Source organism: Microtus oregoni, unplaced genomic scaffold, assembly GCF_018167655.1.
Source record: "Microtus oregoni isolate MIOR12 unplaced genomic scaffold, Mior012 000007F_ref0000211, whole genome shotgun sequence".
NCBI classification, from domain to species: domain Eukaryota; kingdom Metazoa; phylum Chordata; class Mammalia; order Rodentia; family Cricetidae; genus Microtus; species Microtus oregoni.
The window spans coordinates 55,697,111-55,715,454 of NW_024543066.1; the positions used below are offsets into that span (position 1 = coordinate 55,697,111).

Consider the following 18,344-nt stretch of genomic DNA (forward strand, 5'->3'; position numbering starts at 1 on the left):
ACAGGATCACAGGGTTTTCAGGGTTTATTATATATTGTCATACATAATCAAAGATTTAGTCACAATACTAGGAGGCAAATACTAAGGCAAAGGTCTACACTAATGATAGTCGTCCCGCCCCACCCCCACCCCCTGGAAGGGCCTCTGATATCTAAGGTAAGGATTGAACTCCTTGGGGGTGGATGCTGGAAACATGTCCTGTTTTCCAGTCTGTCATAGGCATGAAGAAGGTCAGGGCCAGGCAGATCCATAGATGAGTGGGTCAGCCAGGGACTTGAGGACGTGTGGTAGACAGCTCTCTTCCCTTATGTGGGATGGTTGGAGAGTCTCTGGGACACTGGGGCGGTTGTTTTAGTTTTGGCATCACTGCACTTCCTGGTTCTGCCTCTGTTTCTCTGTAGTGAACAAGCTGTCTCCTTTCGCTGGTTGGGTTGGCTGAGTCTCTTGGACTTGGCCAGTGCTCGGTCTGACTTGCTCTATCTGCTTCTCCTGCTGTGTCAGGTGCTCCTGTGGTTGTTCATTCTTCCGTTCCTGTCGCTCATCTTTCTTTCCTAGGTCTTGATCCCATCGCTGGTCCAGGAGTTCCTTCTCCTGTTCTAGGTGTGAGTCATCCAGCTGCTGTTCCCCTGAGGCTTTCTCTTGCTTAAGGGACTGACCTAAGCTTTGTGTTCCTTGATAACCTTCGTGCTCTGTATTTTGCTGCTGCTGTTTTCCAAGGTGCAGATCAGGCTCCTGCAGCTTCTGCTTCTGTTTCTGGTGCAGTTCAGGCTCCTGTGACTCCTGATGCTGCTGTTTTCCCAGGTGCAGTTCAGGCTGCTGTGACTCCTGATGCTGCTTCTCTCCCAGCTGTGCGTCTGGTTCCTGGGACTCCCGATCTTGCTGCTTTCCCAGGTGCAGTTCTGGTTCACAGAGCTTCTGCTTCTGATGCTGTCTCAGATGCAGCTCCTGTGAGTGCTGTTGCTGTTGTTGATGCCCCAACTGCAGCTCCTGCTCCTGTGGCTCCAGGTGCACCTGTTCGTGGTGCAGTTCCTGCTCCTGCGGTTCCTGCTGCTTCTCTCCTGGGATCAGTCCCTGCTCTTCAGAAGCTTTCTGCTGCTGACCCAGACACAGCTCTGGATCCTCCTGCTTCTCCTTCTGGTGCTGTCTCAGACTCAGTTCCTGTGGTTTCAGGGTGTCTTGCTGCTGCTGCTGCTGCTGCTGCTGCTGCTGCTGCTGCTGCTGCTGCTGTGGCTCTTGTCCCAGGCACAGCCCCTGTCCCTGTGGCTCTTGATGCTGATGCTGTCCCACATGCAGTTCTTGCTCTTGCTGGTGCTGCCCCAGCTGCAGCTCCTGTGGTTCCTGTGATGGCAGCTGCTCCTCCAGATGCAGTTCCTGCCCCCGTATCTCCTTCTGTGGCGTTTTCACAGACAGCTGTTGCCCTTGTGGTCCCTCTTGCTGCTGCTGCTGCTGCTGCTGCTCACATTCTTGCTCAGGCAGCCTCACCACAGGACTTGTGCCCTTCTCCTCTTGTTGAGGGGAGCCCTTCTCTTGGGGCTCAGAGAATACCTTCTGGCACTGTGCAGGCTGTGAAGTTGGCTGCTTTGTTTGTTCCTGCTGGGTATGAGCTGGAGGGCACACAGTCTTGAGGGATTCCTGAACCGCAGCTGGGGCAGTCACTGGCAATGTGTGTTGCTGGGACATTTCGGAAGCTTCTATAGCCCAAACTGCAAAACAGAAGGATCAGAGGTTGGACTGAAAGCAATGGAAACAGATGAACCACTAAATATGCAGGATATACATAATGGCCCCGGTTCTTGGCAACCTTACTCTTGAATAGGGCCTTTTCCAACTTCCATAGCTTTGATTCCTGCAGGCAAAGGAAGCGGTGGGAATGGTGAGCCCACAGAAAAGCTCTTCTATGAGCTCAACAGAGGGGTCTTTCTCCAAAGAGGTTCTGCAAGAGTGGAGTGGTTATTAATTAACTTGCTTTTGTCTAGTCTTTCCTTGAGTCCTGGGGAGATGATTTCTAGAATTTCATCACAGTGCGAAGGAAACCTTTGAAAAAGAAAGACCTCACAGAGGACCCTGGAAAGTTGAGCGCCAGTGCTGTCACAGAGGACCCTGGGAAGGGATCTGGGAGGCCATTGCAGCAGTCCCAGGCTGGAGCCATCTAGCTCATCCCCAGTCTGGGTCCCACAGAAACACTGGAGTTCTGGGCAACTCAGTCTCTCTGGGTTTCAGATTTTTTTCTCTGAAAAATTGGCAGGTTGTCCTGCTCAACCTGAGAGCTTCTTTTCTCCTTGATCCTCTGAAAGTATTTGTAGCCCAGGACCAGAGGAGTGAGGAGTGAGGGCTACTGAAGTGTTGGGGGAAACTGGAGCTTGTTACGACAAAGTCTTGTGAGTCTAATAGGATTCCAGGCCCCTGTTCTGCCTGGGTTTCTCCACACAGAAAATGCTATAGCTTGTTTCCCTCTGCACACTAATCTGCCCCTTGGAGGATAAAAAGCCCAACTGAATCTACTCCATAGCAATATCCGCCCCCAGCTGGAGGAGACACCCCTAGCTATAGCCTGCAGCCACAACTAATGTCCCAGCAGCTAACACTTACCAGACTCACAGAGGGGAGAGGCAGAGGCTTCCAGTGGAGTTCTGAGCTGAGCAGGGACGGGGCCCTTTATATTCCCGCCTCGCCTAGTTCTCAGGGTAGAGGAGGTGGACTGGTTTCACCGCTCCAGTTGGTCAACGCCAGCTCCTCTCTGACTCACCAGATATCTTAGGCAGCAACCCCCACCCCAGGGCTCTTTTTCCAGCTTCTGTCTGACAGAGGGGTGTGAGGGTTCACCCACTTCTAGTTGAGATCATCTGACCTGGGCACAGGAGAGGAGCAGGGGGTGAGAAAGGTATCCTACTTTGTAACCTCAAACATACCTTTCAATCTCAATGGTTTGACCTAATTTTTAGATTGGGGGACTCATTTCCAAGGGCATGGAATGGTAGCCTTTGTGTTTGGGGATCTATGGTCTGTCAGTGAGGAATCACTTTCAAAGGGGCATGTGGCAGCATTCTCCTGGGTAAGGAGCCCATGTGTACTCAGCACATATCATAATTCCCTCTGTAAGGAATAGGCCATGCATAGGCCATGCCTTGCGGAGGGTCAAATAGAGGGAAGTAGGTGGCTTACATTGCTCCTCCCTCTGTATGCCAGGGACTTCCCAGCCCCCACATCACACCCGAAGCTGTATTTATAGAAGTTCCCAAGGATGCCATATTCCTAAAAGCTCCTGGCTCGCTCCGTGTAAGGAGAAAGGAATTTGTAGAAAGCAGATATGGTGTATCATTTCATGGTGATAATCAATGCGTTCTATAACAATTTTTGAAAATGTACACCATACAAGCTCACAATCAAATCACCCATTGTCATCTCAGAATGTTTTCTTTTTTGGACAGGGACGTCTAGACAAGTTTCTCTACGAAGCTGAACTCACTAGACCAGACTAACCTTGAACTCAGAGATCCACTTTTTTCTGACTCCTGGATGCTGGGATTAAAAGCATGTGCCATCACACCTGGCTTCAGGACATTTTCTAGAGATAGATTAGAAAACATTTAGAGTGGGTATTTTAGCATGCTCTGCCCCAATCCTCATGGTGGCCCAACCCATATCTGATAAGATTCAGATTCACTGCTATAATCAAAAGGCCCTGGCTTATCTGACCAGTCTTTCTCTGGAACCTTGACACAAGCTACCCTCTCTTTGACAGGTCTTCTACAGTCTCACTCCAGGTCCCCAGTTCCTGGGACACATCCAAAATGCTCTACCTCAGGACTGGCCACCTGCTCTTCCTCTGCCAAGGGGCTCCTTTCCTGGGCTTGGACATACATTCAGGCTTTGGTAGAAATGTTGGGGTCTCTAAGGTCCTCTGCTGACTACCCTAGCTACTGGATCAGCTTCTGCCTTAATCAACTCAATAAAAAATTTAGCGACTTTATTTGCTCTTATTCAGTTTTTATTATTATATTTTTCCCGCTGAAAAACAAGCTATATAAGAACAGAAGCACAGCTGGTATGCTTTCCACTGCCCCAAGAACCTAACAAAGTCACCGCATACACTAAGAGACTATCAATAGTAAATGAAGGAATGAATGGCACAAAACCCACACCTAGATATAAGTATTTTCTAATATTTCAGGGTTAACCCATCTCCATATGTGTGCCATAAAAATAAGCTGAATTGTGGCTTCTCCTGGCTAACAGCTTATTTTATGGAGTTTATTCGTTAACATTCTCTTATTATGACTTAATAAAAGAAGATATAGTAAAATAACGTAAAGATAAAACTATATTTCAGTTTAATTTTGAGAAGTATCCCACATCCCCACAGTTGCCCTGATGAGCATCTAATCTTAGTCTTAAACAGATAGGTGTTCAATGCTGAATCCCCATGTTCCTCAGGCTTTAAACAGACAGAGGACTTACAAGATCAGTCTGTCTCTAGAACACACCAGGCCTCCTCTATTCCCGGAGCCACGTAAGATCTCACACTGCTCACCTGTACAGCCTGAACCGTGCTATTTTCTACAGCAGAGAAAGCACCCCCACTGTAATGATTGTTCTGTCTCTTTTAAGAAACAAGCCACACCCACTCCCTCCCCCATCCACTGAGGCAGGCTGATCTTCAGCTTCCGGTCTGAGCTCGCTCTCTTTTTTTCTGTCTTCCTTTTGGAGAGGCAGCTTCTGCCTGTCTCCCCACTTCTCTCCTTCCCCACCCTACTAGAATTAACCAAGCCCCCTCACATGGGCACTGATGCCCTCATGCCCCGCCTCTGACCTCATATGGGAGGAATCTGTCTCTCCTCAGTCCATGACGGTGCCAGGGCAGCAAACTGTTCGGGAAGTCACACCGGTCTTATGGGTTCCCAGAGGCTCGGTATCTGCCAGATCTGCCTCCCACCCTCTGATTCAGAGCATAGTAACTCTGAAAAGACAGTATGTGGGCATGAGTGTTTGACCACTGGGCAAAGCTAGGATGTGAGAAGGAGGGCAGAGGACGGAGCCTAGAAGCATGTGTATGGTTGGGAGAGGGGCTGGGGGTGTCCCAGACTTCTCTCATGCTCAGAGACAGCATATTCTGCCCTCGAATTGCCCCACTTAGGGACTAGGAATGCATGTGTATAAGACACATCCTTTTAACACACTGTCTGACTGACTTTATAAGTCAGATCCTTGTGATAAATCCAAGAAACTGTCTGGCTCTTGCCCTCATGTGAGCTTCCTCTGACCCACGGAGAGGCTTTGACCCAGATCTGCCTCAGCCTTTTTACAGCCTGACCATTTCTCGAGGCAGAAAATATCTGCTTTATCTCTCCTCCAGGGTAGCCTAGATTTTGTTGTTGTTTAAGTCATTTTTATAAAAATTTTTTAACACAATCTTTTCTCATTTTGCACAGCTATTCCTGTCCCCACTCCCTCCGCTCTTCCCACCCCAAGCTTACCCTCCATCCCCCCCATCCACTCCTCAGAAAAGGTAAGGCTTCAGGACAGCCTGCTTTAATTGTTGATTATTTGTGGGGGAAGGGGTAGGAGGGGATTCAAAAGGATCAATCATAGAAATCCATTGCCCTGGAGGACAACAGAGATGTTGAGGATAGCTCTGCAAGAGCCGCTAGTCCTAGGAAGATGGTTTGGGCCAGAAGATCTCATGTTCCCATTTTGCATGGGCCTGCAGCATGTGTCCATTGTTGTCTAGTGTAGAGAATCTCTGGATGCTGGCCTCCTTTCCTTTAGCCCTCAGGGTACTGTTTCCTGCATCGTCCCTCCTTCTGACACCTGACCTCCCTGCCTTCTTACATGTATAGAGTCTTCTTATCCACCTCTGCTGCCTGCTGAGTCTGACCCTGTGTTCTTTTGTGCTTTCTCTTCCTCAGCAGAGAATGAGTCTGAGGGAGAGATGAGACCAAAAATTGACACAAGGATGCTTTTTTTTTTTTTCCTTCTAGATTTTTCAGAGCACCTGCATGAACTGACCTGCTTTGCTCTGTATCACTTCATCTGGCTGCCCCAAACTGGCCTGGTGAATTGCTCATTTCACTTTTGGCCTATAGTGCTGGTTTTTCCTTTTGAATCAGTTTGAATTCAGATGCCATGGAAGGACATTCCCGGTGCTGCTCTTGATGGCAGCAAGAAGAGCAAAGGCATAGCTGGTGTTTTGGTAGTAGGAGAAAAGAGATTTTGTGGAGTGAGAGACTGCTAATTTAAGTAGAAGGAAGATCCTCTGCCCTTTTCCTTCCAGCTAAAAGGAATGAGATGAAGACTTGATTAGAGAATATGGATGAAGTCAGAAGATGATAAAAGAAGTTGGAGGGATGCATATAACCAGGATTTTAAATTGTCAAAGAATAAGCTAATTTTTAAAAGCTTGCCTTTGAACAGTTCGGAGTGCTGCAGCATCTCCTCTGTTGGGGTTCCTCTCCTGCACATGGGGACTGAAGTCTGAAAAGCACGTTAAGAGCTGTCCAAGGTCAACAGTGAATCTCTGAGACAGTTGGAACCCAGACACCCTGGCTGTGGTCTAAGGCATCTCTTCCCCAGCAGGCTCCTTGACAAGGTTGAGCAGCGTCACAAGTTTCGCTACATTACTTCAGAGACATCCTCCAAGTCCCATACGCCAATCATTTATCAACAGCATGATAATTTCTGGATCTTTCTGGACCAAGAACTAGTTTGTTTGGCTCTCATCCAGCCAAATTACCCTTAGGGTGTTGATTCTCTGCTGACCCTTGGTCCAGAGGGCAGAGAGCTGCATTCCTTTATGACTCTGGAGCTGTCCAATCAGAAGAAAACCTGTACTGGCCTCCCACTCTCAGGAAGCTTTGTGTTTGTAAAAGGGACCCAAACATCTCTTTAAGAGATCTCTTTAAGATTCCTGTGAGGATCTGGTGAGATAATATGTATTCTGAGCACATGCTTGGCTGCTGCTTGTCGAGAGTCATTTATATGTGGGCTGATAGTCATGTAGTGTGTTACTTGCCTAAGGAGAGGATCGTAAGAAAATGGGATTTTAAAAGATCATCAGGGTTGATTTTCTCATCCCCCCGCCCCGAAAACAATGATGCTTTGGCCAGGCATAGTTTAACATGCCTTTTTCTTATTTTTTCTTTCTTATTTTTTTATTGAAAAAATTTCCGCCTCCTCCCTGCCTCCCATTTCCCTCCCCCTCCCCCACTCCTGTCCCCCTACCCCTACTCCTTTCCTTCCTCCCTCTCCAGTCCGAAGAGCAGTCAGGGTTCCCTGCCCTGTGGGAAGTCCAAGGTCCTCCCCTCTCCATCCAGGTCTAGGAAGGTGAGCATCCAAACAGGCTAGGCTCCCACAAAGCCAGTTCATGCCATAGGATCAAAACCCAGTGCCATTGTCCTTAGCTTCTCATCAGCCCTCATTGTCCTCCATGTTCAGAGAGTCCGGTTTTATCCCATGCTTTTTCAGTCCCAGTCCAGCTGGCCTTGGTGAGCTCCCAATAGATCAGCCCCACTGTCTCAGTGGGTGGGTGCACCCCTCACGGTCCTGACTTCCTTGCTCATGTTCTCCCTCCTTCTGCTCCTCATTTGGACCTTGGGAACTCATTCTGGTGCTCCAATGTGGGTAACATGCCTTTTTCATAATCCCAGCAATTGATAGGTAGAGGCAAGAGGACAGGCTCAGGCTATATAATAAGTTTCATGATAACCTCATAAATAATGAAAAACCAAACCCAACAACAACAATAAAAACATCATGAGGTTTTAAAGTGGTATACTGTGCCAGAGCAACCAAGTTACTTATCTTCTCATTTTCTGATCTATCTAACAAGCCTGCCACTGGGTCTCAGGTGGCAATTAGCATAACATAGAAAATCATGTCATCTTTCTTTCTCCAGTGAAGCTTTGTGTGCCCCCAGTGAGGCAATAAAAAAATTAAAATGCATTTGTATTCTTATTGGACAAGGAGGGGCCTTAGGATCTGTGCAGCCAGAGGGGAAATAGTGATTTGGGATTAAGATTTGATACAGAAAAAGAATCAAGATAATGGAATGAGGAGTGTACTCATAGACTTAGTTAGGGAAAAAGGGAATAGACTGTATCAACGAATGGGAAAGAGGGAATGGAGATGATACATCAGATAAGACACACAGGGATTAAGGTTTCCAGGTGTGTGTTTGTGGATAGGGCATCAAGTGTGGGAGGGGTACAGTGTAGTAGAGAACAGACAGGGAGTGGCATGGCCTGGAGTATAGAGAAAGGGTGAGGGGACACAGCAGTGGAACGAGAAAGCCAGTCATAGAAGTCCAGTCACATAGCCTCCTCAGCCAGAAGAGTCCTCAAGTGTCAGACAAATGAACAGAACTCATTCCAGATCATCTCTTCTTTCTTGCTAATTAGGGTATTCCAGGGGGCACTGATCCTGCCCCAGCTGTCTCCTGACTGGTCAGTTGCTCTCAACATTACTTCTGAGAGTGGCTAGAGAAGCCAGTCTGACCCATGTCAGTAAGTAAGACCCATTACTGGTGAGGTGAGGAGGTGTAGAATTAACACTTGTCTGGAGTAGGGGCTGACATCCTCTGGTGAACGCGCCCCAGCATGGCCCTTTCCTGACCCCTGCGTTTGTTCTCTGGTTTTGTATGTGATTTGTCATGAAGCCATCTGAGGCCCTTGGTTTCCAGATGAGTCGTTCTGATGCAGAGCAACAAATCAGGCCTGTCAACCTTCCTCCCCCGCTCACTTACACACTTCTCCAACCAGGTCACCCAGCCTAGAGGTTGAGCACAGGCCCTTGGGTCCCATGCACCTCAGGGTGCTGAGGGCCCTCGCCTGTCTTCCCAGACTGCTGGAGAGATACAATTCTTGTCCTCTAGAAGCCTGGTTTAGTACAGGCCTCGCTTCTGTTCTCCAGGAGTTTCTGGCCTGATGGAGAGATGGGCTTAGTAACAGAGAGAGTTGTAACTCAATGCCACTCCAGGGGAATACTCTGGGCCCTGCATGGCATTACATGAAACAGACACAGGGCTGAGGAAGTGTCCCTGGGGGACATTCACAGGAAATAAATCCTGTAAGACTGTTCATCCTAACCACTGTCATTCGCAATCCCTTTAGTCTCTCTTGTTACAGAGGAGGAGCCCAGATTTCACAGCACCTGATCTTCCTCGCCAGCAAACTCACTACTAGCAAGTGGATCAAGTTGGGATCTCTGCTTCCAGATTCTGAGGCAGCGATGTCATTTAGTGTGATGGATTCCTCCCAGAGAGGCACTCAGGGCTGCCATAGAAAAGACAGAACTGCTGGCCACCTGGCAGGCAAGAATGGAAGTGTTGGAGCAGGTAAAAGGTTGTTTTCCTATCAGTCAGGTTTTACTAGAAAGCCTGTGTAGAGTGAAGAAGGCGGGAGGATAGAGGTCAGGGTTATATGGGGTGCAGTGAACCAAGCTTCCTCTCTCAGATGAGTTTTTGCTTGCTCTGCTCCACACTTATGCTTCCCCCACCCCAGCCCAGCACTTCTGCCAGAAACCTCAGGCCAAGTCACCACTGAACCACCTCCTACCACACTGAGAATGCTAGGGGATGACCTCTTGGCTCACAAAGGATGACACAGAATCAAGAGGGGCACTGAAATTAGGGAAAGTCTGGGCTAAGCCCTAGGTCTCTGCTTTGCCTTTGTTTACTTCTGCATATTTATAATCTGCTCTCTCTCCTGGAAATGCCTCTTCCAACTTCTGCCTAATGACTGAATTTTATTAACTGCTGTTGATTGACAGCATTCTTGTGCCTGTGTTCTAGGCCCTCACGGTCTAGCTTTAAACCAAACAGGGAAACATCTCTCTTGTATGAAAACTTGAATTTCTTTGTGGCAGATCAACCATAGGTAAAACAAATACAGACCAAACACTTAAGGCATTTTACATGCTGCTAACATCCTATGTGGGAAAATGTAGCAAGAAAAGACAGCTAATGAAGTCTAGAGGTGAGGGTCAGACTTTTGGTGGAATAGTTTGAGCAAGAACTGGAAGAAATGAAAGTCAGCACCAGATTAAATGGAGGAGGATGAGACAACGAAGCAAATTCATTAGGTGAGAATCTCCTGGAAGAAGCAAGAAGGTTGATGTGACCGGTGTGTGTGAGTAAGGCGAGGTTGGGGGCATGAGTAGAGGGGACCGTGAGAGGAAACCATGCAACAACTTTGATTTTCCAGGGGCTGAGACCAGAAAAGGAGCAGTGGCACTGGGTTCATTTTTCAAAGTGTCTTTCTGGCAAGAATAGAAGCAGTTGGTGCCGTAAGCGGCAATTGTGTAAATGTATCAATATCGCAGAAACAGGGTGATATTAATAGAAACAAAATTGAGTCAAATTATAGGTGATTTTTGACAACAGAAGGAATAGATCAGATGCAAGTGGGAACGATGATTCAAACATTTTAGCCATGTATGACCATAGGATAGAACTACCATTAACAGAGAGAAAGAGACTCTCAGTTGTGAGTTCTGGAACAGACCAAGTTTGAGGTTCCCATTAGACATTGAGGCAGCCATTACATGGTACTTAGAGGTATAAACCTTGAGTTCAGAAAGAGGTTTATGATCTGCACAGACATTACACAGCGTCTGAGTGTGTGTGCTATTTGAAGTCGTTATCTAAAGTGAAATCACCAAGGGAATGAATATTAACAGAAGAAGGAAGAGGTCTGTCTCACAGGTCACTGGTCAGGCAGATGCGAAGGAAGACAAGGAAATAGGGAGAAATAAACAGCAGGCTCTGCTGGACAATGGATAGCCAGAGAGTCCTGAAAGAAGCTGTACTGCTGCTGAAAGGGGTGAGGCAGAATGTGAAAAATGCCTGTAGATAGATGTGGAGTTTAAGAAACTCAAATTTATAGAAACAGTGGCCAAGCAGTGATTTCTATGGCTAGTGGGTAGGAGAAACAAGATGCTGGTCAAGTAGTGCAAAATTCCAGTTATGAATAAGTGCTGAATATCCAAGGTACAGCAAGGGTGGTGATGGAGATGTTAATTTGAATGTGGCAATCATTTCACAATGTACATGTAATAGTAAATGATCACATTGTGTACCATTGAATATACATACTCTTACTAAATATTTTAAAAGATAAGACTATGAATGTCTATTGTGTTAGGGAACGTGGAACCTGTTGGCAATCTTCATAAAGGCAAACTGTGATGGGTAATCATGACTGTCGACTTGACTGGATCTAGAATAACCTAGGATAAAAACTGCTACACATATCTAGATTTGGCTAATTGACAGAGGAAGATCCACCTTAAATATTGGTGGTATCTTTCCACAGACTTAATGTAAAGGAGAACAGGGAACTGAGTCTTAACTCTCTAGGGTCTCTCTGCTTCCTGTCTATAGAGACAGTATAACCAGAGGTTGTGTGTTCCTGCAGCTATGACTTCCCCACCACAATGAACTAGAACCTATAACTGTAAGCAAAAAATAAAACCTTCTTTCCTTAATTTTTTCCTGATATTTTGTCACAACAATGAAAAAGTAGTTCATACACAGCCTAAGGTGAATGGGAAGGAAAAGCTGGATTCGAGAGGAATCAAGAGACAGTATAGGCAGAATGTGGGCATGTGAGGACAGGCCACAAATCAAAAACATTGTAAGGAGAAATTCTAAATGACTAACTAGCACTTATTGCCTACTTCTAGTCTTTCTAAACTCTGCCCATATTGACCTAGGAAGTCATCACTGGCTGACCAGAATATGCTATAGCAGTCAGACAAATGCCAGCAGGGTTTGTTTGTTTGTTTTGATAGCAATTGGTAAGTTTATTCTAATATTTATATAGAAATTCAAAGAACTTAGGATAGTCATAACAAGTCTGAAAAATGACACATTTGTTTGCCTTCCATGGTTTTAAAAACTGTAACATTGCAGTAAATAAAACACTAGTATCACAATAGAGAAATCATACAACTAAGAAACTCTGATAAGCCTGACAAGGTAGGTGTTTCGGTTGAAGATGTTAACGCAGTTTGGTTAAGGACAGTCTTCCACAGATAGCGCTGAGCTAGCTAGAGAGTCACTTAGTCTATAGCCCAACAGCCTCACAGATAGTGCTGGGCTGGCTGGAGAGCTACATTAGCCTACAACAGCCTCACAGATAGCGCTGGGCTGGCTGGAGAGCCACATTAGTCTTCCTCCCATCAGCCTCTCTCCACACCCATCACACCAGATACAGACTTTACCTTTCAGAAGAAAGCAAAGGAGACAATCCTTGTATTCTGAAATTAGACAAAAAGAAATCCTTATACATGATATAGAAGATTCATAAAAGAAAACAATTGATTGGATTGTACTTTACCGACACTAAGACCTCTGTCTTAATTAAGATTTTATTTATTCTTCAGAACTTCATACATAAATACAATGGTATATGATGATAACCATTTTCCATTTTCCTCCTTCTATTCTGTTCAATGTATCTCCCTCCCAACTTGATGTCCTCTTCCTCCCTGTCTTCTTCTACCTCCTCCTACTCTTCCTCCTTCTTCAAGCTCTATTAGCATCACCATTATAGGCATGGTTACAGGGCCATGCTCTGAAGTGCAGGAAACTTACCACTGGGAACACTCTCAGATCGAGTCTTTCTCCCTCAGCAACTATCAGCTACCAATAGCGCCTCATTAAGGGGTGGGTCCTGACGAGCATCTCCCTCACCTATGCCAGAGTTTTAGTTGACTTGATCTGGTTAAGTACTTGAATAGGTAATCATAGTTACTAAGTTCCTGAGGTGATAGTCATGTCAAGACAACATTTCAGTGCAGTCTTCCACTTCCTGCAGCTTTTGCATTCTTTCTGCCTCCTCTTTGGAGATGAGCCTTGGCTGGTGCGGGGGGAGGTGGTGGTCAAAAATTTATTCATTAAGGTATGATCACTCAGTCTCTATTTTCAGCCTTTCTCTCTGTTAGTGAGAAAAGGAAAAGAAGCTCTCTTGACCAAGGTTGGGAACATCCCAGATCTATGAGTAGAGAGATAAATATTTAGGAAGTAATTTGACAGCATGACAACTTATCAAAATAGCTATAGGGGGTTCTGCACTAGAAGTTGTGGCCTCTTTGCCATGCACTTTTGACTAGGATTATAGTAGCAGGCATGAATTTTCCTCCTGTGGAGCAGACTTCAAATCCTATCAATTAGTTCACTCAGAACAGATACCACACTACTGCACCATAGGCACCTCTTGCCAGGCAGAGATGTATTGTAATATGCAGTGTCCAATTCTGGGTAAAATCACTGATTTCCTTCCTCCCTCGGCACCCTTCCTGGCATCTTCAGGTACTATGAAAACCAGGCTGATGGTCATATTTCCTCAACAGTTTGAGATTGGTCCTCTGTCCTTGTACCTTTTGCACCAGTGTCTTACCGTGTAGCAATGGTGCTAAGCAAGGCAAGTAACAATAGCCTGTACTGTTGTGAAGACCTCGGGAGGTATTCTGTGCCTTTCATTTAACTACTTGTGCGTTCTGTGACTGACATTGGCCTCTCATCTTTGGTAATTATATTCAAACTCTTTTCAAAATAAAGAATTCTTGCTATTTGGGAAAAAATTATTAGGGTGAAAAGGTAAGTTGCAGCCTGAGTAAAATATATCCAAGTTATTTACTGATAAAAAAAACATTCAAATTCAATGATAAGCCATAAAGTGGATAGAACATTTGAGTATAATTCACCAATGATGGAGACAAATGAGAAAAAGAAAGGATTTTTTTGTCATCTATCATAAAGATCATGAAAATTAAAGCCAACATCCATATTGGATCATAATGTCAAAAACTTGAAAATCTGAGGGTATGAAGTATTACCAAGATATGTAACAATCAGAATAATTCTATAAGATATAAAGTACCCAATCACACTGGAAACAGTTGGGTAGTTTCCCCCAAGGTACAACACTATATGCATTTTGGCTTTCAGCTTCCACTACAGAGATGAGCCCTGTGTCCACATACCTATTGTCCAGGTTCATTAACAATCAACCATTGGAGGAGCGCCAAATGCCCATCAACTAGGGTGTACATATGTGCTGACAAATTTTCTAATCAGGACTAATGATTTAGAAATGAACACTTGATACATGCAGTAGCATGCTTGGCTATTGGAGCACTTGGGGGAAGTGGCAGAAACTGAGCATGGAGGAATGTCCATTGCTTTGGCCTGGAGTGGAGGCTGTGTTGGGTGTGAGCTGGGCCAGGAGGGATGTTCTGTGTGTAAGGGAGTGACACTGGAGATCCGGAGTGAGGAATGGGGTTTCCCCAGCTGTGACCGGCCTCTTCATCCCCACAGCTCGGCAGCCTGATCTCACAGGACAAAGTGTAAGGCTTTCCTCCGCTGCTTCTCCACAAGACCAGATCCATGGCCAGCCCTGGACCCCACTGCTTCCTTCCCTGCAAGAGGCCCGTGAATGCCAGCAGTTCTCACACTGGTATGCTAAAGTGGACTAAGTGGACAAGTGGTTTCTAAATTTTTAAATTTTAAATTTCCCCTGCAACAGGGGAAACCTAGAGCACCAAAAATATTTTGTTAGTATAGAAAATAAGAAATATTCTTAAATTTATAGAATTGTTTTTACTCATATTTAACCCATCATGCTTTTTTCCCTTCCACACCCTCCTGTTGCTACCTTTAATTCAAATAGTCCCCCACAGCTTTCCTGCTGTGTATGAGAACTTGTGTTCGTGAGTCTATTTCACCCAGCATAGGCTCCATCTATCTGTTTTCATTAGTATGCCATCCTTTTGTTCTTTCCACCATAATGAGGCTTAATGTGTATATGTGCATTTTCTATATACACGTCCAGATTTTAACCCAGAACCATCTGGCCCGAGCATTGTCAGTCACGTGGGAAACTATAAAATGCTTTGAAGGTGCACACAGTTGGTAAACTATATGGGGAGGATTTTGCCCCTCGTGAGTGCATTGTTCTCAACAAATGCACTTCCTCTTTGAAAGCCCGAGGGATTTCACTTGTGTACATCATATATATATATATATGTACATATATATATGTACATATATATACGTATATATACATATATATGTACATATATATATACGTATATATATGTATATATATGTGCATATATATACATATGTATATATATGCACATATATATATATGTACATATTGTGGTCTGAGCTTCTTCACATAAGATACCTGTGGGGGTTGACGAAATACAATTTAAGGGGATTTTATGAAATCTTTTGAAAAATTCAAACTTAAAGGGACAAAAATTCCTGCTGGGAAAGGAGAGACACGAGGGAGCAACAGGAAGGGTTTAAATTGTATGGACCCCGAAAGCAGGGAAGATGCAAGTTGGTGTGTGTGTTACAGATGACTTTTTATCTTACTTGCTCACCTGGATGAATGGGAACGTGTTTGAAAGCAAATTGCTTTAACACAGGTGGCTTTTGGAGTGAAGGAGGGACCCGGCCTCAGAAAAGTGAACCCATTTGAAGTATGGACAGAGCCTGGAGATGCACAGTAGCTTGTCCTGGAGCGACTGCTCAGCCCACAGCCAGCACGACACCACAGGCCTCACTTGCTGTCTCCAGCACTTTGCTGAGTCCTCTTTGATGCTGCCAAAGTATATAGGGCACTGTGGTCATCTCAAGGGTATTATGGGGGTGTGTTTGGTCTGCAACCAAATGCTCTAAGCTCTAAGAAACCTGGATGTGAGACACCACCCTTCACTTGAACAGGAACCGAAGGGGTCCCCAGGGTGTAACACTCTCCCTTTAAAGGCAAGACAAGCAGGAATTCCAGCTCAGAGGGAGAATATGCTTAGCTAGCTTAAGGCCCTGGGTTCAAAGCCACAGTAGTGAAAAACTAACCTACCAACCAAAACCCAGGTAGTCTCCGTTTTCACCAGAGGGGTCGTGTCTTGGGTTAAATGTTTTCTGTCTCTGTGGCCCTTAGAATGTGCCCAGCTTACTCTGTGAGGCTTCATATGTAAATGAAAGAAAGAGAACAATGTTCTTTTATTGCTCTTTTATTTTCGTGCTATCTAAATGTCAGGATCACCAGGCAAAATGTTTCCAGCCTTTTCTACCTTCCATTTCCAGTTGCAAATGGTAGTCTATGGTTGGGTGGAAATGGTAGTCTCTGATTGGGTGGTCTTGTTAGTGTGAAAACAGCATCCTTAAAACATAGTCTTAGCCTGAATTGTAGTAATCCCACACCCTTTGAAGAAGGGCATAGTGTCGGGGGCAGTCTACTTTGTCTTCTTCTGTTGTGTTGGAGTGCCCTTGTCCTGGGTTTGGCCAGTTGTGGAATCAGAGTCTGACTCAGCCTTGTTCTCCGCACAGCAGCAGTTGGGTTGAGTGCAGGAAGGTGGAGGCTGCGGGCAGCATGTGCACTTTTTCGGGCAGCACGAGCATTTCTGCGGGCAGCATGGTTTTGGCGGGCAGCAAGGGGATTTGGGTGGGCTGCATGGTTTGGGTGGGCAGCATGGGGACTTGGGACAGCATGGTTTGGGTGGGCAGCATGGTTTGGGTGGGCAGCATGGTTTGGGTGGGCAGCATGGAGGACTTGGCGGGCAGCACGAGTTGTTTTTTGATGGCTCACTCATCTTCCTTGTAGTTGAAGTTCCTAGAAAAAAGAATATTCAAATGACAAGCCTGGAGACCTGCTTTCATCAACACCTTGCTTGATCACCAATGCATCTGAATCCTCAGAGTGAAAACTAAGCCCTTGGTAAGTAGGGCTGGACCTCTGAGAAGCCTCATCTAGTCCCCAGCCCTGCCTTTATGGGTATCCATGTGTCTGTTCCTCGCTAAGTAGCCATTTTCCAGGTAAAGAATGTAAAGTTACAAATATGCAATACATTTTCTTATAGTCTCTTAGTGAAGAGGAGAGAGACTCTTGGGCTGACTGAGTCATGACATAAGCTTTATCTCATCTAGTGATGAGTACCAGTGTAAAGGGTGAGTCTTTTTTTATACCACCTTAGACAACTGAAATTCAAACTTCTATCCTAGCAGTTTGCAAATGGATTCAAAATGGGTTCCATCTCAGCAGCCCAGATCTTGTGTATATTCAGATCTAAATGTATTTATTCAAATCTAAAAGTTTCCAGGATCTTGGGTACATTAGGATTTTCAGAGCCACCAACCATCACTCCCTTTTTCTGAATGTACTGGATCATTCCATGCACCTTGAAACACAAGCCATCAACTGCCAACGGCTAGTGGCAGTAAGCAAACAGATAAGGCACTGTCCCAGGCATTGCAGGGCTGCAGTGGAAGGCCTAGCTCTGGAACCACAGGTTCTGCTCACATTTCTGGGCTATTGTTTCTTCCCTAAGGGGACAGGGTCGGGGTGAGCAGAAGGAAACTAGACTTTGGAGAGGCCCTCAAACTCAATCATTCAAAACTTCTGCAATGTTATTCTTATTCCTTGGTGAATTGTAAAGTCCCAAATAGCTCTGTTTCAGTAAATAGGCAGGTTTCCTACCAAGCAAGTTTCTCAGCGGGATTCTTAAGTCTACTTCCTATATGTGAGCCCTGTACATTTTCTGTGCCTTTTATGGGATATTGATCAAAACCACAGACCTGTCTCCAATACAGGACAGGTGAGGAAGTGACCAAGAGTCACAAGCAGAGACCAGGGCTATCATGTAACTGTGAAGGAGATATCTAAGGAAGCAGGATGGTTTGTACACCTTTGATGTATACTCAGTTCACAAGATCACATATTGATGATGGGTAGATGCCAGGCTTATCAGAGCCCTGTCACCCAGGGGGAGGAAGGTGGGTGTGGGAGTTGGAGCAGAGACTGCGTAGGTGAAGTTTCAGCCACCCTCCCAACACGTGGCTCCTACGGGTATATTTAAAACACCTCTGACAAAAACTACCTTTCAAAGTGCAGCCAGGTGTTGATGTGTGTTTACATACATGCATATCCATGTGTGTGTGTGTGTGTACGTGTACATATGTGTGTATGCTCTTTTGTCATGGTGATACAAAGAAGGAAGTTATTTGAGGCTTGTAACAGTGCCTGCCAGCTGGATCAAGTTGAGATTAAATAAATTTCTCATTAGGATTTGCATTTGGTTCCTGGGTGAGGACCTCTAATGGTGCCTGTTCTGCTGAGGCCCTGGTCTCCTGCAGTGGACCATTCCACCTAGGTCTATCCCACCCTTCCCATCCTTAGACTATCTTCTTGTTCTATTATACTGAAGTGTAGGGGCTCCTGGGGAGAGAAGCTACAAACTGCTCACATCAGAGATTATCTTGGTTAGAAAGCCCCAGAAGAGGACAGAATTCTTGAGTTAGGTGGTTACTAAGGGCACCTGTAAGATGACCTACATTGCCA

At 45.5% G+C, this 18,344-nt stretch overlaps 2 protein-coding genes across 2 annotated transcripts; both read right to left on the minus strand.

The window, feature by feature from the left end:
* Positions 1–363: 363 nt before the first annotated feature.
* On the minus strand, positions 364–1,680 carry Ivl (involucrin). The gene has a single exon (XM_041655239.1). It carries the CDS (start codon positions 1,678–1,680, stop codon positions 364–366), a length of 1,317 nt encoding a protein of 438 aa, XP_041511173.1.
* A 14,562-nt stretch (positions 1,681–16,242) lies between these two features.
* LOC121450339 (sperm mitochondria associated cysteine rich protein) lies at positions 16,243–16,599 on the minus strand. The gene has a single exon (XM_041655158.1). It carries the CDS (start codon positions 16,597–16,599, stop codon positions 16,243–16,245), a length of 357 nt encoding a protein of 118 aa, XP_041511092.1.
* Positions 16,600–18,344: the final 1,745 nt, after the last annotated feature.